The following is a 23,602-nucleotide window of genomic DNA, read 5'->3' on the forward strand; positions in this document are numbered from 1 at the left end:
AAGCAAGCCCTGCTGGGCACCGCGGCGGCCAGTGCTGTGTTCCCCCCCATCTTTTTTTCTTTCTTGCATTTTGTTTCTGGTTCCCGACACCACTCCTGGAGGGCGCTGGGGCGGCGCGCGCGCTGTCGTCAACGCCGCCGGCGGCGGCAGCCGGGGTTGAGGCAGCCGCGAACCCGCGCTCGCGCTCGCCCGCGAGTTGCTGTCTGGAGCGCGCGCTGATCCGGCCGCGCTGGTGCGTTCGTCCCGCTCCTCCTCTTGTTCTTGTCTCGACGATTTCTTTCTCCCTCATCGCTCGCTTCGGGGCGCAAAGCAGCGGCTCCGGTGCAGGAACGTGGCCTGGCCGCGGATCGGCCGTGCGCGAGTCGCCCTCACCGTGACTCGACTCTTCAACAACAACCGTTCGCAAGCTCGCGGAAATGCCCTGACTGTCTTGTCTCTCTCTTTGGTTCCGCGCACACCGGATACGCTGGATCCGAGCGCAAGACGCGCGCGGTTGGGGCAGCGACGTCGCAGTACGACCGACGGGCTCGCACTGTCATTTAGGAAGCCTTAGGCGACACCAGCTGTGGTCTAGTGGAAGCTACGTTTAGAAACCGGAACATTTCGAGGGACTTCGCGTTCTATAACGGGGCACACCGCAGTAATTAACCGTCATCCAGGGTGTCATTCCCTGAGGCCAGCTGTGTGTGTTGACCAAGTTCCCGGTGAAGTTATGAACTCGCCTTGAACGGAATTCCGGCGCGGAAGTCGTTCCCGATGTGTTCGTCGGTTGGCCGTCGCGCCATTTTCGTGGTCAGTGGAACACATTGGATTTCTGTTGCTACTGCGATTACTGTTTCTGTATCGTCTCTTGTTGAATCAGCTGTTGCTCTCCTGCGCCGTGAGGTTGGTGCAGTGGGTGTCCCCGAATTTGTGTCACGGGGGTCCGCGGCCTGAACTGGAATTCTGTTATGTGGTCGGCTTTAGCCGCTGACGTACGACGAGACAGCGACAGCGGCGGCATGTGTGGTGCCGATGATAGATGTGTGTGGGTGACCCGGCGGCCACGCCATCGGAGCGCCGCACTGTTTGGAGTAGTACTGCTGCTTGGATGCTTCTCCGGACAGGTCGGCGCCCGGTACCAGGCGGTCACAGGTGAGTGGCGAAGTTGAATGTTTCTAGTTAGTGAGGCAGGTAGTTTCCCGCTTTCACATGTACTCCATTTTTTTTCTGCAAGAAATGTTTATCAGCATTAAAAAATGCGCGGTGGTCATGGCGGATTCATCATTATTCAACGTCGACCTTTAGAAGCTAGCTAGAAAATGGGCTGAAGGCGTCCGTCTCCTGCTGAGATTTCCCACAGTAGGCAGAACAATGCGCCTTAGGAATGAAAAGGTGTTTAGCACGTTGGGTGCGAGAACAGAGATGAGTACTTAAAAAAAATGCTATTATGGAGCGAATTGAGCAAAATAAAAATGTCATTATAATTTTCTTTCTTTTTTGTGTACTTGTGTGAAGCGATGAGGCTGTGTGGGATAATGCGAATAATCCTGTTCGGCTATAGCGAATAATTACAATGGATGCAACGTATGTTTTAAATGTTACACAGCAAATGGAGGGAAATGTGGCATATCGTGGTATCGGAGGTGGTGAGAAGAGGTTGAATCGAGATTGGCAGCATCGGGCGCATTTTTCAGCAAGTATTTCATCAAGAACAAGTTTGCTAGTGCGAACACTGCGAGCCGTCGCTTTCGGCTCCAGAACAGCATGGTACCGGTTGCTGCAGTGTGTCCTTATCACCACGCGTGAATCTTTAATATGGTTGAGGATTCCAAAATTTATAACTGCTCTTCCCCGCATTTGACCTCAGGGCACGTAGGCATGGGGTCCCCAGTCCAAAAGTGCGTTGCACCGGCTTCTGCAGCGGACATTCGTCAGCTCTTGGAGGACGAGGACCTCCCCGAGAAAATATTCTTGCAGCCGCCAAGCTTTCGAACGGATCAAGAAGACAGCTATATGCGTTGGCTTAGGCATGATGCGTTCGCTAAGGCACTATTGGAACATCTACAGCAAGAGGGCCTACACTATTTTATTTAAATCTATGTCTGTACTGCAGAGTAAGCTGCTAAAAAGAAATAGAAAGAAGAAAAAGGAGTGTTACCTAAAATTGAATATAGACTTAAAGTTTTTTTTCTCATTGTTTTTTTTTCTACCACCTGGCTAATCTTTCCGTAATCCTGTGTTTTTTTTTTTACATTTAACCACTGCTTAATGTTTCTTATCACTCGCATACGTACGGACAAGCTGACCTTATCATTGCCTTTTTGTATGTCCAACACGCGATTACTTCTTTGTTGCGTTCACGACTACTATTATTTTTTATTGTCCTTCCCATTGGCGAGAATCGCTATACCTGCTGATTTATCAATTTACTGGTTAGCTCTTTCGCAGAAACCATACGCCTTTTTTTTAAAGCCACTCTATGCATTTGTTGGTCAAGCTGAGCCAAAATAAATTACTGCTACTGTGTGTATTATGTGAGCGTGGGTCGCGCGCAGCGAGCGATAACTTTCAGATTGTATGATTGGCACCTGAAGAAACACCTGCTCCAACGTAGAAGGAGGATAAAAAAAAACGGCAGGTATGTTAACCAGAAATTCGTCTGGTTAGATACCCTAGTCTGAGGGATGAGAAAAGGCGAATAGAAAGATGAGAGAAAGAGAGAAGTCCGAAAGCCTCAGGTGGTCAAAATTAATCCGCAATCCCCCCTTACGGCATGCCTCATGATTCGATTGTGGTGTTCGCACGTAAAACACCAAAATTTAATCCCCCTTCTCTTCCTCCGCATGTTTATAGCCAGGTTTAAGCCGGTTTTGGTTTATCCGTTTTATATTTGGTGAGTCCGAGTCTTTGGCCGAACTTTGATCAAAGGGAAACAAGTCATTTAATTTATCCTACCGGAAGTTGCATGATGTTTTATTTATTAAAAGTTTCTCCAATTTGCGAATTTCGGCACAGCATATCTGCTCTTCAAGTGATACTTTTTTTTTGTTCAGGCGTGATCCATCCTTCCACCCTGTTTAGTGAACTGAGTTAAATTACCTAATGTTTATCTGCACTGTATATCTTGGTAGCCAGTACACATAATTATTTTTGCCATCCTTTTCTCATTCGTTTATTTGATGATTTGCCTTATAATTAAAGCCAGTGATTCGTATTTAAAATACGTGTACATATGAGGCGCAGCAGAATAATTAAACCTTATTCCGAATTTCTGTTTATCTCCATAAGTACACGACACTTATGTCTTGTCTCATTTGACTCCATGTATTTGCCTGCAAACATCCTGATCTGAGCACTACATGTAACTTTAGCTGCTATATAGAGTAGCTATACTATCGAGCCGCTCACATTAGCTAGAGTACAGAGTTTAGTAGTTTAGTTTCACTACTGAAGAATAAGTGAAGTGTGAAAGTTGTCATTTTTTTCCTTCACGCGTCAATTGCAGGGCTCTGCCAGTCAACCAACTACTCGTTCCTACACGTGCCGGCTTTCAGAAGTCGTAACGCCCTGAATGCGCCAATTAAAAGCAAGCAACGACAAGATACCTTTCTCGAAGTTGAATTTGGGCACAGCCACAACTTTCACCTCAGTACAATTCTGAAAATAAATTTTGCTTAACAGGAAGGCGAAACTGAAAACAAGACGGAAGCTAAAAGAAAATGAACGAGAGCGCGAATTTGTTCTCTCTATTTTCATTTAGGCATTCATGTTCGCGCAATCAGAAATTTTCTTACTCGTTAACACTGATGACAATTATAGGGAGGTGGCATACCTTCTGAGCAGAAGCTGCCTGCCGCCGTGTAGGGCGAACATAGCTGAAAAAGTTAGCCGCAGAACGATTTGTTTGACAAATTACTCCATCCGTTTCGTGAAGAAGTTAACAGTTAAAAATGAGTAAGCCAACTGCCGCTTTGAGCAGAAGTAGCATGCAGGCAGTCTATACGTCGCTGTAGCGTACCAATCCATCATTCTTATTTTTGTGTTTCTGTGTGCGCATTTTCTGCAGACGTTCCATCTACTCATTGAGCCCGTCGATTATGGCGTGTAAAATGTACACTGGTATGCCTATGGTTCTAACTAAGCAGACTCCAATGGTGAGGTAATTATTTCAAGAACACCCAACGAAACAACTGTCTGAAGTAAATGCAAGTGAATAAATAGGTAATACGAGCTTCCATCACGGGACACTGAGGTGGTCTTTGCGGCGCTTGCATGAAACGAGTGAAACGGAGTATGCAGGCGTCTGCTGACTCTGCGGTGCATTAAACTTTTTCGGCATCTGCGCAATGCCATTCATTCCAATGACGTATACGTTTCGCTTGACCAAAGCCTGGGGGCTTTTTTCTTCTTTTTTTTCGATTTTCGCGACTGGCATTAACCAGTGAAAAGATATTAGCAGGAGCAATAACTTTCTGGCCGAGAAATTAAAAACAAAATTAAGAAACGCGACGCGAAAAGTCAGACGCAGAGCTAGAAGACAGAGAGGAAAAGTTACTGTTGTCTTAATGAGCGAACTTAATGAGGACGGAAGAACGCTTATGAACATTAGGCAGCTATTCTCCGTCCTTATCAGAGTTTTCATTCTTTCCCCTAATCAGCCTTTCACTCTTCTCTGTCTCTCCTCTACTCGCCTGCGCACTGTACATTCTGCGTGGCAAGCCCCAAGCCACGACTGCAGCCGCAGTGTAATTGCAAATTATGCAACCCACCATTGGCTCCGACTCACTTTTATCTCACAGTCAGTGCCCCCGATCGCGTGCGCAGATGTCATTTACGGCTGCCGAACGGCAAATGATGCTTGTTTAGGAAAGAAAAAGAAAATGAGGACCGCACTTTATTTCTGTCTTTCTTTTCCTTTTTTTCTGCTGCGCTTCGCGCCTTTAATTTGGGAAGCTGCATTGGTAAAGATAGGTGGGGAGTTTGAAGCGTGCGTATTTGTACTACATCATTGTAGGAAAACTCGCATGGAGGAAGCCCAGCTATCTGTACTTCTAGCACACGTACTGGCACGGATGGAGAGCCACAAAGGAAAGAGCGCGGACACATGTGAGATGAGATGAAGTATAAATGCAAGGACATGAAAAGGGTGAACGACGCAGAAACAATAGAGCCGATGAGAAGGAACACCCCGATCGTCTCTCCCTCGCTAAGACATTCAGACGATGACGGCCTTCTGGCGACATTAGTGACAAATGTCACGCGATCAACGGATGCCCATTTCTGGATGGAGGAAAAGAAAAGGGGATGTGAGAGAGAATGATCTTGTCGTCTTGATTCGCAGTGATTTCTCGCAGGTAGCCAGCAACGCTAAAGAGTTCCGTAAGAATGTTCCCGTAAATGGCGAAAGAAAACATCCGTGGCTGATGAAGTTTGCACACGTCAATCGCGCACCTGGCTTAATCTTGTATATGGGTCCGGTTCCATGTAGAATGATGCTACGAATTTTTGCCGCAACCTGTACAATAGTGCCCGCACGGAGACACTTCCTGCTTTGCCTTGTCAAGGTAATACTTCCGTCCCATATCATCCGCAGTGCTCCTCAGAGAGGCGCTCTTAAAAAAAGATGGAGGCGAAGCGAGGGGTTAAACGCGCTGGAGACGTGATAACGTAGTCGAGTTTCGCGTGTCGCTCGCTGGGGTTTCACTGGTAGTAGCATTAGTTGCGAAATTTTCAAACAACTTGGTAAATTCACTACTGGCTTTTGCGCCGTGGCTTATACACTGGGGAGGCGCGGAATCGTAGGCTGCTTTGCTGCCGCTATTAGAAATGCTGGCTGTTGGTTGGCTGCAATGGCTTTCTCCTTTTTTTTGTTTTTTTTTAAAGGAAATTCAGCCTTTACATTGCTTCCTGAATAAATTGTTGACATTGGTTGAGGCGAGAAATGATTCCACCAGCAGAAAGAGGAACCAGTAAATGTTTGTTGTGCAACTTTCCTAAACATATTTCGTTAACGAGAGTGTTGGAAGCGTATAAAGCATGGTAACGTAAAGAGTGAATCTACGGCGTTTTGAGGCGTGCACAAAACATTTGCTCAGCGTAGCTAGGCTAAGCATTTGACTTGAACTTATTACTTACCTTGGCAGAGCTATGAGAAGTCTAGAAAACTGCTCTGATGTTAGCACTAAAAGTTTAAATGAGCTTGATTCCATTTGGGGCAGTAGTTTCGAGTGAGCTATTTGCTTATTTTTCTTGGGAAGTTCTTATCAACATGGATGCCCCAGGCAGAGGCTGGAAAACACAGCCAGCGGTGTGCGGCTAATGAAAATACAGTAGATGAGTATGACTTTTACAATATCGCCTTTGTAGAAATTACATAAATAACAAGTGCTAGCATGGCACTATAAAAAAAAAGAAAGAAAAGAAGCGTCAAGAAAGTGGGCGTTATTTAAAGTCAGGTTCAGGTGCTGAGGGTGATCAAATATTATTGTGAACGTTCGTCCGAGTTGCGCTGAATAACACCGAAACCCAGACTATAAACTAAACAAAGTTGAATGTCGAACAATGGTAGGCCTTGCCGTAGGTGCAAGCCGTGGCCAACTATTACTGAGAAAAATGTCGATTGACGGAAACTCATTTCTAACATTTGAATTAGTGTAATATATTTAATTTGCGCTCGAATAAAAGATGCCTGCAATATTCACTTTATAATATTACACATAATACTGAATACACTCATACTCCATGACAGGAATCCCTACGAAGCTTGTAATTGATTATCGCAGTAATAAACTAACTCGGAAACAGCCTGCGCTGTATTAGGATAACGTATAGTGCGAAAATGTATCGCGATGCAAAATTATGCTACTCCACATTATTTATAAAGATATCATTATTTTATAGCAAATGTCTAACAGAAGCTCGTTTATTTTATCAGTGTATATGTGGCTCACTGAATTGCGTTAATTTGCTCTTTATTATTTTAGCTTTAATGCGATATAGCTTACATAAAATATACAGCAAGCCAGTGAAAATTATACGGAACAGTCCGCCGTTGAGTGGATTCATTTCACGCTGAACATAAATACCCTCGTACATGAAATGTAGACTAATTGGCTGCTTTTATCAAATATAATGCAGGCAGTATAGTCAGGTACGTCGTGACTAAATTATTTTTCTCGTGGCTAGTTATGCAGCAATTTAGATTTTTTATTGTGATAGTGATACCGTGCTTAGAATAGTTTCCTGTTATTTTAATAATTTTACAATTGTAACTCACTCGAACATTAACGCATAACAAAAGGAATAAGCTCACAATGTTTTCTTCTTTTTTTTTTTTTTTGAGAGCTTCATTTCTCGCGCAAACAAACTTTTGTCTGTTCACATAAAGAGAGCAGGGCACATGACTCCTTACTGTAATTTCTGACGGATATTGAATCCGGGACGTAAAACTGCAAATATTTGTCTTCTTAATATAATACCATTACAGAAACACCATTGCAGGAACTCAAAAAGGTAAGCCTACATTTACTCATAAAAACAAACCAATTGCAGCGGGACAATGATATATATATCGGACAACAAATAATAAAGTGAACGGAACATTGAAATGACACAATCTTCGTGTTGCCCACGACAATGAGACCATAATAGATGGCAGGCACTGATGGCGAAATTCTTACAACTGCGGCTAATGAGAATTCCAACCTCCGCTCGCTGCAGAAATTAAAACAAGCGGTGACTGCGAAGCACGCGGGATTGTTCGCGGGGAGTTACAACCAACAGAAAGAAAATCGAACGTGATTATAAGTCTTTAAGTTAGAAAACATAAGTGCTCAATCGAAGTAAGGAAGCTCGTTCTGCCGTGTCAAGCTTTGGTGCTTAAAAACAAAAGTGAATGGCTGAGGTCTGCCAAAGGAAAAGCGCACTTACTGAGCTTGATTCAAAGCGCGCACGAGAGATGATAAGCAGAATACAAAGACTAAGTGACACAAGTTACTCTCTTAAAAAAATAACTTCAACAGTGAAGGTGCCACCGGAAGTGACAAATGCATGGACGGACAACAAAATTTCTGTAAATTGCCAGACAATCCTTTGTTATACGGGGAAGCATAAGCAATAACGTGAACCCTATTGCAATTTCGCATGCGAACGCTTTGATTCAACCACTAAAACTTCGCAACTGTGATAAAAATTAACAAAGAAAGAAATGGGAAAACTGCAGGTTACTATCCAAAAGGAAAGCAGGTTTGCATTCTTTTTAAAGATTTACAAGGCATGCAGACAAGACGGAAGAGAGTGACCTGCTTGATGTGTAAGTCGTTTAAAAAAAAACTAGTTGCTGAGATACGTGGTTCATACTTGTTAGGTTGTATAAAACAACAACCAACTTACTTGCAAGTTACACTTTTTCGTGTCCAGTCCTGCCTTCATTTCGTTCAGTGTCTTTTAAGCAAAAACAAGTTGAAAAGCACCATACAGTTGACGTCTGGAAGATCACTGCAGAGAAGCGAGCTATCTTATACGGAAATGCTCTGAAGCAAGGAGCAATGATGGCAAAATGCTTCCGGAGTTCTCCTGCACGTGTGTCGAGCATGCCGTGGTAACGCTCTCACTGTACCACGCATGTTGCGCAAGTCTACAAAACACGCGGGGTAATGAGCCTACTCATACTGCGGCACCGTTTGGCCCACGCAGCTCCAGCGTAACGTACCTTCCTATAATCGTGGCGTATCTTGAAAGCAAGCCGGAAATGCTTTCGAGAAAACACGGACGTCCGTCACTGCGAGGAAAAAGTGCGTCCCTGTGCCGCTGTCAATATTGCTTCACGTTTGTATATTGTTCAGTACCGTAAGACTACGCGGAGTTTACCTCCAAAAGAGCACAATGTTGCTCTGAGAAGCGAACTAAGGGTTATTTTTAAAGATATCAATTACCTCAACGTGCACCTAAGCACGCAATAGTTATTGCACTCCACGCGAATTAAAATGCGGCAACAGCGGTTGGTTGGCAATCAAACACGTGGCATTGAAGACGGTATTAAATATATCTTCTACAATAAATTTTAAACTCAGTCATAACCACATAAAGCCAACAGGCAATGAATCCGAGCAAAGCATCGGAGAAATTAACAGTGGTTGAAATTGAAATATAGAAAATAATGAAGAAAAGGGAAATGAAAATGGACGTAAAGATAACTCCACGCTAGTGGGAGCCGAACCCACGACCTCCGGATTACGCGTGAGGTGCACTACCAATCGTGCTATGGCGACGGCTATCAATTCGTCCACTAACTTGGGTACTTAGGTTTTACTAGATCTAGCGATAAGAGTGTCAGCGAGCGCCACTCAGCGCCAAGCTTGGCGGATGCGGAATATTTTCGTTTTGCCAGATGGCGTCATGCAACACGTGATCTTAGGAGAGCAGGCACGTGGCTAATAAACTCTCGCATGCTACCTAATGACATCAAGGCTGCCAGATTCGAGACTCTGACAATGAATAAACGAAAGAAGAAGAGGAACTGAGGGGCTCGATTTTGTTAATTATGACCACATAAGCCAAAGACAATGAAGCTTTTCGTACACTTCCATCTCCCTTTTCTTCATTATTTTCTGCATTGCAATTTAAGCCACAGTTAATTTCCCCCATGCTTACCTTTGCTTCAATGTCTCTTGGCTTTATGTGGTCATGATTAACAAAATATAACTGCTCAGTTCCCCGTCTTCCCTCGTAGACAAAGTCATAGGATCATACGAGACGTTTTTCCAAGTGTGCAGCCATTCAAATGAACGTCATTAGTTGCAGTGAAGACAATTTTAGGCCGCGCATTATTAAATAGAGCACTGGCTGTGGACGTGTACGGAGAATACAACCTTACTGCAAGATATGAGCAGTTATATAAATGTATAATGCCATCACTAAGCAGTTTCTTTTACACAGAGCTTATGAAGGCACAATCTGCCTTAAATGTTAAGCAGTGATTAACGAGTATAAAAAACAGAGTTCTTGTGCTTTTCATTCTACAAATTTGGACATTTGAGCGGTTGATATGACGCATATTCCAAACGAAATGGTCTTGCAGGATATTTGTACTTGTGTGACGAGTTGTACCGTTGACTCACGGACCCCATTAAGAATGTATGAATCATGCCCGGTGTTCATTCCCTGTGCGCCCTTAATGACATCTCAAAAATAAATACCTTTGGCTGTGCACGAGATTGTAAACAACTCACAGCAGCTAATCTGCTTCCATCCGCTACTGTGACAAAGCGTAATCCTGTAACTAAGGCTTTCCATAGTGCAGGATCCTCAAACGGACTCAGTCATGGCTAACCTCCCAGCCATTCAATTGTCCTTTTCTCTCTCTGTGTCCTGCCGACTTCTCTTTCTTTTTTTTGGATAGCGCATTCCTGCGGAATACACAACTATAGTGTGCGAAGAAGGAGGAAGACCACGCAGAAGAAGCAATAATCTGACTTTTTACTAAACAGCCAGTGTAGTTCCGCAAGCAGCGCACACATAACACCTTATTCAATGGCACACAGCCAACATCAGACAAGCTAATCTTAAGTTCCAAATCGTCTTCGCGCCGTGTTAAGTTCGTCCAGCGATTAAGTTAATAAAAAAAGCGCACGCAAACTTGTAGTCGTAGTGAGGCCCTTGATGCTTCAATGCTGTCCTGAAGCTCTTTTTTCCTGTGTGTGTATGTTGCTTTTATTTTGCAACTTTTTTTTTCACAGATCTTTCGCCACTGCGCAGTAATCTTTACGTTAACCCTCCTCGCCGTGTGTACTCCCCATAATCCCCTAGTCTATGAAATAATCTTTTTTTATGCGTGTTTCAATTTTCTTTCGCAACGTTTTTTTTCTTTCTACTTGTGATTTTCGCTGCGGCACAATAACGTTTAGTTGGAAGCCAGCGCCCCCTGTCGTCCGTTTTCTTAATCGTTTGTCCCATTGTTGCGCTTTTTGCCACATTATCTCGTCATACCAAGAAGTCCCACTAACAATCATTTCGCGAGCCTCATCTGTAATTTTTAACAGACAAAATTCAATTTAGAAATATTCGTATCCTTCTATTTATCCAGATGTGGCGTACTTTACGTCATGATATGTGCCAAGCGTTATGGTCCAGGAAAAATTGCGAATTAAGCTGGCAGCGACCAGTCGCCGTTCTATTCTTGGCTGCTTTTAGAAACTATTGTCTGCTTTTCTGCGAAACAGCGGTCTCAACGAAAGACAATAATTCTGTATCTTGTGTGCTGTGAGTATGTCGTGTGTTTCGGTTTACCATTTCAGTTATCCGATCGCATTCACTTGGAGTAACATGCTAGGCGAACCGCCATACAGGCCTCTCCAGTTTTGAGTAAAGCACCTCTCTCTTTCTCTCTACCTTCTACAGATACTGAACGACACCGCATGTTTTGGCTTTCACTGCCGTTTGACGTCCAGTGAAGATACACGAAACAAAGTGCATAATACACGCTGCATAGAACCGGCTGTAATACTTCAAATAGACACGGTCCGTATAACTGAAGTTAGAAATAGCATTATCGAAAACTCACGTTGTATACATTTTCTTTCGCCTAATGACATAGCTGCATTTCTGCGAACTACCAGCAAAAGACCGCGCTCACAAGCGCAGCATGCTTCTCAACCATAGAGGCTGACTTTACGAACGTGTCGCGACTATACCAGGTGCTCTCGTCAACCTAACACCACCAAAGTTTCATTATTTTTTTGCGTAGGTAAATTAACGTACACCAACGTCACCTAAAGGCGCACCGAATCCGACAAGCGTTAAGACTAACCAGGAAATATATGCCAGGGCTCGAGAAAGAAAAGCAGGTGAAAAAGCGAGCACCCAAAAAAAAAAAAAAAACTGCGATCCAAGAACAGATAGAGAGGCGGACAACGTTAGCACTAAGCTTTTAGCACGCCTTGAGTTTGTTTATCTTGTTCAGCGTTAAAACACGCTCTCTTGAGCTGTCTACGCACACGCAAAGGCACTCAGTCCAACGAAAGGCGTTCTGGGAAGCGTAAGCAAAGTTTGAAAAGTCCAGGCACCGAGCAACAGTAGCGGCCACGCGAAGGAGACGACGCGAGGAAAGCGAGCGAGCGAGAAACCATGTTTGCGTTCTACGTGCTAGCGAGAAAAACAAAACAAAAGCATCGCGGGAAACAAGGCGATAATTACTAGGCTGGCTCACCGTGAATTTAAGCCGGCTCTTGCATTCTTTTTATTTTTACGGTTTCCATCTAAAGGCTTGCTTCTTCCGGTCCTTTTTTATGTATCAGTCAGATCTCGTGTTCTCCCACTTTTAGAACGTCGTCGGTGCGACAGCGGTAGTAAGTAGCGGCCAGGCGACGGAGGCGTACGTAACGCCAAAATCGACGTCGTCAGCTCTGCGTCGTGTGCGAAAGGGAACAAACGGCGCAATGGAGGACAGAAAGGCGGGAAGGGTGTTGGGGTGGCCAAAAGTGAAACTAGCAAAAAAATGGGGATTGTGGAAATGGCAGAAGCACTCTAAAGAAGGTTTGCCGCCACCGCTCTCCCATAGAACCCTTCCACATTTGGGAGCAAATGCGCTCTCGGAAATAGGCTCCGAGATTCGAGCGCCTGGCACGTCGCATTGATTTCTGTTTCCTGCCCTTTTCTGACCTTCGCTTACATTTTTCGTTTCCTCAGTTTATGCGTTCCTCTCACACATTTTTTTTTTTCCCGCGGGGTTTTGATTATTCGGCATTCCCTTCTTCCGACGCCCATATTCCCTTCTCTCAACCATTACAGCTTCGCTTCTGGTTCCGTGTCCCCCATTATTTTCTTCGTCCCTCGCGTGGACGTCGCCTGTCCAGAAAGAAAGTGGAAAAACGCCAGAGGATAAGAAAATCGAAAAAGTGCGGGCGCAGAAAGTTTTCCTCGACTCCACTCACACCAACCAGGCCGATGTGGAAGAATAAGCAGCAGCGACAAACAGCGGGAAAAGAAACACAGAGTGGCGGACATTTACGTCGGCTATATGGGTCCCGGCCGGCGCTGCGGCCCCGCGCGGCGCGTTTGGCGCTGCCGGCAATTTCCCGGTCAACCCGTCTTTTAGCGATTCGCCACCGGCGTGCGACGCCGAGCCAGCCTTTCACGGATCGCCTGCTGCCGATGCAGCCGCGAACACGCGAGGAGGCCTCCGCAAAAAGTAAAATGCTTGAGTAACTGGTACGGTGAAAGCATGTGTGTGTGCGTGCGCTTGTGTGAGCGCCTGTGTCTGTTTAGCAAGAGAAATAAAGGTAGGACGCAAAGAGCGATAATCAATGACAGCGTATAAGGGGGGACCCTTGCTCTTTCATTTTATTTAGGTACGCTTTTTCTTTTAACCCTTTTTCAGAGACCTCGTAACTAGCGCTCACCGGGAGCGGTCGGTAGTTAAGAGACGTGGCAGCCGAGCAGCTGTTGTTTACGTATATGTATATATAGTTTTGGCGGCGGGATTTCTTCGGCGCTTCAGTAGCTTGATTTTGTACTTTTCTATACGCGGCTACGTTGGGGCCACGTCGGTAAAAGAGCACCCTGTCTTTTAATGGAACGATCAAAAGTCACGTATACTGGGTGCCCTGATGGTGGCAATTGATGCAGCAATAACCATTTGGTGGTCTCGAAATGGGACTCCGTAGGCGACTTTTGCATTGAAACTTTCTCTCCGTATATGTCCATTATCTCACCCTAAACTTCTCATTGCTATTTTTTATACATGTGCATATAGTGTGATGTGGAATAGTTAGCATGTCTTTTTTACGTGCGAACGAGACGTACATTAGGATATAAAATTAAGCGTACGTACGCGATCTATACGAAAAGTAAAACTTATCAAAAATTAAAACCTTGTCATAAGGCTTTTCGTTTTCTTTTTTTCACATAGAATTACTGCTAACAAATCATGAGCGCTTGTGCATGGAAACAGGCTGTTTCGTGTTATGTATACTATCAGAAAGAAGGCTTGTTGCTTTCTTGTGCTGCCCAAAGAACACTATCGTTCCACCTGTAGGATTCCTATGGACGTCTAACGCTACGAACACGCGAATTGTGCGCCGCAGAGCAATGAACAGGTTTGTACACATAAAATGGCCTTATACGACAGCATCGCCTATACACGTTGAGGAGCATCCAAAGGTGGTATCGTTATACGTGCAAATATTTTCAACACGCCTTGTCATGCGTGCACGCCATTCCCCCCCCCCCCCCCCCCCCCAAAAAAAAAAAAGAACACTAAAGAGAAAACAATAGTTTGATTTTTATTGACGCTTCTACAATATCAAAACGGTCACTTGTACTCTGAGAAGGGGCCTTGTAAGGCAGAAAAAAAAACGCAAGAACAAAAGATAGCTGCCGACGCCGCGTGAAACTTCCTTCACAAACGTGATGTGACGTCACGTTTGTGACGCCTACTAATTTTTTATCGGTAAAAGTGTGACTCAGTACAATCACTACTAGAGGGAATTCTGGCGCTAGTGTCTCCGGGAGCTGCAATGGGGGCGGTTGAGCCAGCGTAGGAATTATGGGGAGTACACGAATTTCCCTAAACTTCGTCTTTCCGGCTTCAAACAGCGTCGGGACTTTGTGAATTCGTCAGTTTCAACAATGCACTGCTTAATAAATAACTAACTAAACACTATTAAAATTTGTCTGACGGCAAGATTCTAACAAAGGAACTCTAGCACAGAAGTCCGATACTGAAACCTTTACTCCACGGACGCATGTATCTGCAAGCGATGACATAAAACTCCCTTATAAATTTATGGCGGGCAAGCCAGTGCCTTGAGACGCTTTCGATAAGGTGAATCGTTGCAACTAGTAGCGATTATGTCTGTTCGCAGCGTCTTCTGCAGCTCGAAGAGCATATATTGCTTCGAAATTTACGACAATGAAGGCATATAAAGCGTAATAAACAAAGCCACAAGAACGTCTGAATCCGCAAGCACGAAGATCAGAGAAATCCTTGTAATTCCCATCATTCCCATGGTGGCTCAGCGATTGCAGCGCCAGAGTTCCCTCTAGTAATTATCATAGGAAACTCTATGAGTGGGCCTACAACGTTTCGTAAGACAGCTCAATACTGAACTTAACAAGTTTCAATAAGTTCTTTCGAAATACAACAGAAAACAAAAATATGAAAAGGTACTTTGAAATGCGGAATTTCACACTGACGGGCCAGCGCTTGTCTTGCGGCGCAAAATTAAACAAAAATGAAAATTCTACTTTTACTTTCTGTTCAGGTATAAACTCTATTATCGCGAAGTTGTCGAATATAGTTTTTGTAAAGCATACTTTATAAGCCTAATCACATCTGTCACGTCACTTCAATTATTGTCCCTTTGAAGTTGTGTGTCCTAAAGTTAGTTTCTCCACAATAACACTATTTTGGTGGAGAAGCCGTTTCAGGGATTAGCTTACGGCCTACATAGTTCGTGCGTGTCTGTGTGCGTAAATGTGGGCCTCTGTTCAAGAACGTTACCATGGCAGCAGTTTCTCTGGTCAGATATTTATTATGTGAAATGAACGTGTTTTCTTTTTCATTTTCCTTTATGTGGGTGAAGGAGAGGCTGGCATCAAAAGCGACACCGGCTACTCTTTCTCGCGTAGCCAAACAATGCTATATTAATATAGACCGGCTCAAACAAACAGACAGACCAACAAGCAAGCAAGCAAGCAAGCAAGCAAGCAAGCAAGCAAACAAACAAACGAAATATGTGAATAAATAAATAAATAAATAAATAAATAAATAAATAAACGAAACCGCATCAGCAAATACCGATCCACGCAATTAACGAATAAAAAGTGTTAACATCAAGGCCTAACCAAGCGATTATGGTTAAAATAATGTTGCTTATTCAACAAAGCTGAATTACACCGACCTTAATTTTGCGCATGAGCTCGGGGGTTAGTTAGTATTGGTGGAATTAATGAACTGTGAGAAAACCTACAGGAACAACAAGAACTATTTAATTAAAATCAGAGGGACCAGGAAAGAGTGGAACACAAGCGCATTCAAGCACTCTGGACGGTGCTGCCATACCTCGCGTGAACACATTTGCAACGCTAAAGTGTTCCTATTCGCGAAACAAACCTGAATATTCGAACTTCATATGAGCAACGATAACTGCAGAAGATAACACTTGCGATGAGGCTGCAAACGAGTTGTCTACTAAAGAAACGAGAATCCCGCGCGAAGCTTGACGGAGAGAGCGGGCCTCGAACACGAGGAAGCAGCAGAATTCGTTAACGAAAACATCCTTGGCTCTAAAAATAATAATAACAATAATAAATGAAACCAAGAATAGACCCTCTGAAGCGAAGCGCTGCCCATTAGCAGCGTGCACTATGCAGGTTCAGAGAGCAGCTAGTGTATGCATCGATTGCCCTTGTCTCGCGGGAGCGCGTGCTGGGCGTCGATCAAAGGAGCAGGTAGAAAAGCACAGAGAAAACACTGGGAAGGGAAAGAAAATTAAAGAAACAAAGAAATACTAAAGAGAAATATGCCGGGCGGAGAGAACAGAGTCGTCGTTTTCGCCATTTTTCACGATGCGCTTCGCGAAGCGTAAAGACACTAATGAAAATATTCTGACTAGAGGAATAAGAGCCGCAGCAGCTGCGGTTGTCCCTTAAAAGCGTGGCCGACTGGCGATCTAGAGCTCACAATTTTTTTTCGTTCTTTTTCTAACAAGCCACCGGCGACCAGGACACCACACTCCGTCATTATTATAGCGCCGTGCTCAGCGCCGTCTAAACGCGCGGATGGGCCAGGATTTTTGCGGCACTAGGCATGTCGATGCGAAAATGGTGTCGTGACGTGACACGCTGCGCTCACGTACACCTATAAAACGTTGCGATCTTTCTAATGCCAAAAATAATAACAATAGAGAACAGGGGAAAGACACGCGAGAAGGAAAAGAAAACAAAAATAAAGAGATTGAGAGAGAGAGAAAGTAACGGACGCTGACATTTACGAGGATGTTCAACGCTATTTGAACGGCACGTGGGTCATGTCTTTTGAAGTTACTAGAAAGGCACTTATTCAGGCAACACGTACACTTTCATGCGTTGGAGCTGCCTTAACGAAAAAATTACTGTTTGTAAGACAGCTTAAGTCGGCATCTACCTGAACGTATCACAAAGCTAAGGAAATAAACATATCTGGGTTACGGCTTAAAAAAAAAAAAAAAAAAACATTGTACTTGAAAAAAATTTGGTCCTGCTGCGAAGAATTAGCCTAGCTAAACCAGCATTGTAGGTTCCTCGCTATAGAATATCAAGTAACTTCACGGCTAGCGGACGGCATTGGGACGCAAAATTACTGGAAAGATGGAAGACATTGAATCATTCTTTCTCACTCATTATTAATTCAATTTTGGAATATTGTTATGTTTTTTCTTTACTGTTCTGCTACACAACACGGCAAAAAGGAGTACCGAAGGCGCTCTCTGCATCAAAGTCGCCACAGCCACCCACGTATAACGGAACAGAACACTAGGAACATCGATCACGAGCTTGCAAGCACTGGAAGCGCACAAGTCATTACAGCAGTGAACTGGCACGAAGAGTGCACTTACAATTTGTTCTAAATTTGCACGACGAAGTTACAAATTGGCGGAGCTGCACATTTGCAACTTTGTTGTGTGACTCTGCACTTGCCGCTGCTCGGGTATCAACGTGGCTCTCCAAACGCGCCTATGGTTGTATGTGCGAGTACGCCTTTATGTGAGCTACATATTTGACCGAGTAAAAGTGTTCTCCGAAGTAATTCAACCACGCAGATATTCTTCTGTATGTATTAGTTTGCGCTAGCAAAAAGCGGGAACATTCCAAAATATTGTTCAGCACAGGACTACAGGTTCCTTTGCTAAATGCATAATTCAGGTATTCGTATTCCAGACTATAGAAGTCAATGGTACTCAACTGCGGGTGTTGATGCCTGCGCACATGGCTTCACATATCGCCTGCACATACGTACATACTTACATATACGGGCGCCACTCTCCAGTATTCCCTTCAGCCTTTCTCTTTTTTTTTTTCAGGATAATGCCGGAAAGAAGTTCGCCTTTGCGTAGAATCACTAGCAAAAAAATAAAAATAATAATAATGTATTTAAACTAATATCGTGCACATTTGTGTTTGGTTTGGTAAGTTTCCGAGATAGCGATAGACGGAGAGTAAGAAAAAATGGCCGATATGTTGAACGATGAAATAAGTCTTAAATTTTTTTCCGTTCTACGTTAAAAATACGAGAATGCAAAAGAAAATTAAGCACGGCAATGACCGAGACGGCGTCCAATTTTGCAGAATCGTCCCGGCCGGCTACTTCCTTTTTCGCCCGTCACACTTTATGTTTCATCGAGTCGAACGGGGGCCAGGGGTTGGTGGTGCGAATCGTGACCAGATTATGGCTCACAGCGACCGCGGCGGTGCCGTTAGTGTGATTGCTGTGGTTCAATCGTCATGGAGACGACCGAGTGAAAAAGGCCAGAACAAAGAGAAGAAAGAGCTAAAGAGAGAGGAAGAATACAAAGAGGGAGAACGTAAGGACAGGAGGACAAGAAATAGAAAGTATAAGGTGTACTAAAGCCCCCCTCCCCCCCCCCCCCCCCCCCAGGCGGTGTTATCAAGTACCCCATTGCGTTCACGTGATCGCTCGTCTCATTGGCGCGTCGATTGAAGTGCAGGCCTCTGCCCCCTCAACGGAGACCGATGGGACCCACACACTCCCCTGGTTGAGGTGCAAAACCAGTGCTTTTACTTTTAAGAAGACATCGTGGAGTGCTGTGCCCAATCTGCGCCCTTTACGTGAGCACCCGCAAGAAGCAATGCTACGTTTGTTTCGCTGCTCTGTCGCTCTTGTTTATTTTGTCTTTGAGTACAATACTGGTACTTGAAACTCGCAAACTTGGATGAGCAATGTTGGCTATTTCTCTTTCTTTATTTCTTTTTACCGGGCCACAGAGACGATAAAGCGGTGTCGGAATGCACGACCCTCGGGCGTGCCATGAAGCTCGGGACTGCGACGACTGCGATTTGAAAACACTACGAGCCACTAAAGCACACCATTAATTTGGCGCAGCCCGATAGCACGATGCAGGCCTGAGTGCTTGTAGTTATAACAATCTTCCCTTGAGGCACATACGGGACGCCCCCAAGTGCCGGGAAGATCGAAGACTTAGAGGGTTAAGGACATAACTTTGGAACACATAGGAAAAAAACAAATCGACGCGATGACTTAGAAAACACAAAGCAACAATGAACATGCACATGGCGTTGCGTCGAGCGGGTTTAGGGACGCAGTATCAGCATCGTATGTATTCGTCGGGATATCGTTTTATGATATTTTCGACAGATAAGTCGTTCCGAGTGGGAAATATTTGCCCCTCCTTTGTTTGCGCGCATCGGAAAGCGTTCACTGCTCGGCGCCTTTGCGACGCTCGACCGCGTCGCTTTGGAGTTCTCGGCCGTGGGCGCGCATTATAGCGGTAATGATAATTTGAGCCCGATAATCGAGGTTGTTTGGTCTCGCGAACGCCTCGCGAAGAAGGCGTCAGCGCCGCTTTAATCGAGAAGCTGGTACTTCCGCTTAATGTCGGGGATGGATAGAGGCGGGAGCCATTTCAGCGCTGTGTTCTGGTGCGCGCTTCCATGGCCAGTTAGCTGCAACTTTTTTGTATGGCGATTTTATTTTTGCAACGAAGAGAAAACACGTCTTCGCAAACAGCTCCCTCGTTGCCTAGCGGGGCTACGCGCCGCTAAGCTGTTTTGGCATAATCGCCTTTCGTAGGGCATGGAATGTGAATACATTAAATTAGATGTCAGCCTGCATGTATAGTCTTGTCGCACACGCACTTTTATTGAATTATGCAGTTATTATCATTATCAGCGCCTTTTACGAGAGGCAAGAGGCGGGGAAAGTGGTACCATAAATTAAACACCGTAAAAGAAATGCAACAAAACACAGTCGTCATTTTGTTTTGTATTTAATATTTCATCTGTGAAGTTAAACACATTCCCTCGCCTTTCATAACGTGTATTAATGAACCGAACAAACCAAGCAGAAAGGCGTTGTTGCCAAGAGAGAGAGAGAGAAAGGCAAAGGAAAGACAGGGATGTTAACCAGAGATTATATCCGGTTGGCTACCCTGTACTGGGGGAGGGGCAAGGGGATGCGATAGGAGAGAGAAAGAAGGAATAAAAAAATGAAAAAAAAAACGCTACACTCGCACATACACGCACTTACACACGAATTGTTTCTGTGGGCACTGTCACGCAGCCCGCAAAGACGTTCCTAGTCTTACACAGTGTCACCGTACGATCCTACATCACAAAGTGTACAGTTACAATCTGTCAAAAGGTCTCGTGTCTTTCAAGTACCGCAGCAGCGCCTTCATAGCGGATTGCGCTGAAGTTCGCGTAGGCCAGTTTCCAAGGATCTTGTTTTCTGTCATTGGGCGCTTGCCCACTTTGTCTAGGGTGGCTGAGAGGACTGCTCTTTGCGGGTTGAAACGAGAGCACTGACAAAGAAGGTGCTCGACTGTTTCATTGCGCCCGCAGACGTCACATAGTGGGCTGTTGGACATTCCGATAAGAAAAGAGTACGCATTTGAAAATGCTACTCTAAGCCATAGACGGACTAGAAGGGTGCAGTCACATCGTCGAAGCTCGGGCGGAATACGGAGCTGTAAATTAGGGTCCAGGGTATGAACGCGTTCACTTGTGAACTCGGATGAATTCCACTGAGCTAATGTTGCTAAATACAACGTTATTAACCTACATCTGCCTTTCATCTCCATTCTGATAAAATCAAGTCTAAAGCGGCAATCGTTTGCCATAAAGTGCTTTAATACCAACATCGCAGGCGGGGGAAAGCCAGATTTTAAGCCACACTTATTGATAAGCGACAAATCGGGAGAGCAGGAGCTACGTCATAGAAAGACTCTTAGCGCTCAAGTCAAATATACAGCCAGATGAAAGGCGACCCCGATAATTCTATGCTTCTCGATTTGCTTTTTCTCTAAAAACTTTTCCTCTCTTCTCTACTGTCAAAAAAGCGAAAACTAGCATGAATAACTTTTTCACATGCGCACCGTCCTCGGTGACAATTTATAGTCCTGCTGAGCATCCTTATTCGCACACGCAGTGTCCACGTCCTGAATAGAACTGGCTAACCTCCCTGTCTTTCCATCTATTCCTTCCTCCTCCACATTCTGAATCTTTTCCTCATTATGCTGCATGTTCACTTACACCCGACTCGTGCAGGGTAGCAAGGCCTTCCTTCGTCAGGTTGACTTCCACACATTCCCTCTCCTTGTCTTCTTTTTCTCTCTCTGTTCACGCACCTGCGCGTACGTTGGGTCACCTTGTTTCCACGCACGTGACTGAGCCCAATCTAAATCGAAAGAAGCAGCAGATGTTCCCTACACTAGAGCTTTTTAGCCACGAGAGTAAACCCTTGAGTGATTGGGTTATTTTCCCGGTATCCCATTCGCGCTCGTCCACAGACTGTGCGCTCAAACGCGGTGCGCGCGTTCAGCGAGACGAATGCGTTGAGTGCGGCTTCCGGGATGCGGTGAGCATGAATAACAGGGCCACCAGGAGGGCATCACCGCGCTGCGCCGCGTCTCGCACCGGTGTCGGCGGCGAGGGTGCTGCCGTGAATAATGAAGCAGCCGCCATAGTGGATGCAAGCGTGTACGCGAGCCAGGATAAAAACACGATGTTTGCGTTCGTGCCGAAATCGGAGCGACCTGCTTTCCCGCTGCCGGCACCAGTCGTGGGCGAACGGCCGAGAGGATCACCCTCCTCGCCGCCATCACTTTGCCCACTGGTTCGCAGCGCGCGCTTGGCGCCATCTATTATGGAAGACCTCCTAGAGAAAGGCGTTCATGAGGTCGGAGTCGTAGTGGTTTCTGTGTAAACCACGCGCTTGTATACTGTATCCGTTGCTGACGTTTCGCGCCTGTGTTTTATCATTGCAATCAGGGATTATCTTCTATTCCAACTTGGCCTGCTGCTCTGTACATCCGCAGGAGGCCGCAGGGTACATTTGTTTCCCGCGGGGGCCGAGGCCCGGTCTCACTTCTTTGGCTCAGCACTTTGCTCTCCGAGTGATTGTGTGCGAAGGCAGAGACATTTTTGCAACTGCAGCCGGTGTCTCGTGGAAACAGATCCCAGCTCACCCGTTCAGTTAACATGCCTGCATGCGAAAGCGCTGAATTTCTGTAACTTTTGCTAGCGGCACGGAACTATATATCATCACGCGCTCATATTGTCAGCTGGTACGATTCATGATAGAAGTCGAAGTGCAAGTGGTGAAGGGCCGGGTCTGGGGCTGATATCGTCTATGACTCGCCGCAGCGGCATAGTGGCTGTGGCTTTGCGCTGTTAAGCTTAAAGGCGCGGAATAAAATCCCGGCAGAGCCGGCCACATTTCAATCAGGGGCGAAACACTAGAACACCCAAGTACAAGTACGATGGGTGTAAATTCCGAGGTCCTCGTTGTCCGGTAGCCCAGGCGTCAAGTACGGTAAAGGACAATGCATCCGAAGAGCTGAAAGCAGCGCGTAAACCAAACGAAACCATTCTTTGTTTGATTTAGTTTGGTGCTTTTGGGCATGGCTTAACCTGTTACTGGGGATCTGCCATGAATCGCGGGTTTTAGGTGAAAACGAAAAACAAAAGAAAAAGCTTAAATGAAATTTTATAAATATAAGAATGGATAATAAACGAATACTAATCGTTATTATCAATTTTCAGGCTATTTTATTTTAAATTTCGAAGTTAACTTTTTTTTTTCGCGTTGAGGAAAATAAGGCGGTAAAATTGACATGGCGGTCCCTTTGTTTCACTTACAAAATTAAATATGGCATCACATATGTTCTTATTGCAGCACCTTCGTGCCGACACCCTGAGAAACTGTATTAGAGGAAGTGTAGCCACCAGTCCATGTTGGCGAATGGAGCCTTCAAAAAGTTTTCTGAGCCCGTTGAACTTATGACATGCTATAAAGAAAAGTTCCATTGTTTCAGGTTCATTGGAATAAAAGCATTGAGATGAAAGAGCCAAGCCAGACCTATGGGAATAATTAACCACTGGTATCGGCTGCGCATTCTCGTAAATGAAACTGGAAGTTTTCTTGTTGAACACCATCTGCTGTGCCAAGGAAACATAAAGTGCTGAAATCGGTGCTGTATTTTATACATATAATTTGGCGTGTTCCTCATGGATAAATTACAAAAAAATCTTGCAGCAGTTATATATGCCGAAGGTCTTAGGATCCTCAGTACCGGACCTTTAAGAGATGCCGCCACTTAGGGGTCCTGTTGACTCGTTTAAAGTGAGTCCCATGTGCTCTGGTACCCATACAACACGGATGAGGCGTAAATGATGGGGGATAGATAAATAAAATTCTCGGACAACCGTAGATGAATTTTGCACTGATGGAGCACAACAAGCGTACAAGGAGGCGGCTATGATTACGGCTGAAGAAATATATTTGCGAAGCTTTCGGAGAGTTAGAACGATCGCCAAAAACTCTGTCTGAAATACTAGTGTAAAGTCGGGCAGCCGAAGAGAGAAATAACCATTTATTGATGGC

At 44.9% G+C, this 23,602-nt stretch overlaps 1 protein-coding gene across 3 annotated transcripts in view; it reads left to right on the forward strand.

The window, feature by feature from the left end:
- Positions 1–204: 204 nt before the first annotated feature.
- LOC126542216 (synaptogenesis protein syg-2-like) overlaps positions 205–23,602 on the forward strand; it is a 291,341-nt gene continuing 267,943 nt past the window's right edge. For all 3 annotated transcript variants that reach the window (XM_050189174.3, XM_050189175.3, XM_055077078.2), the window contains exon 1: positions 205–1,134. In XM_050189174.3, the coding sequence (XP_050045131.1) occupies positions 951–1,134 (184 nt within the window). In that variant the 5' untranslated portion in view covers positions 205–950. The remainder of the gene's footprint in view (positions 1,135–23,602) is intronic.

Source organism: Dermacentor andersoni, chromosome 2 (genome assembly GCF_023375885.2).
Source record: "Dermacentor andersoni chromosome 2, qqDerAnde1_hic_scaffold, whole genome shotgun sequence".
Lineage (NCBI taxonomy): Eukaryota > Metazoa > Arthropoda > Arachnida > Ixodida > Ixodidae > Dermacentor > Dermacentor andersoni.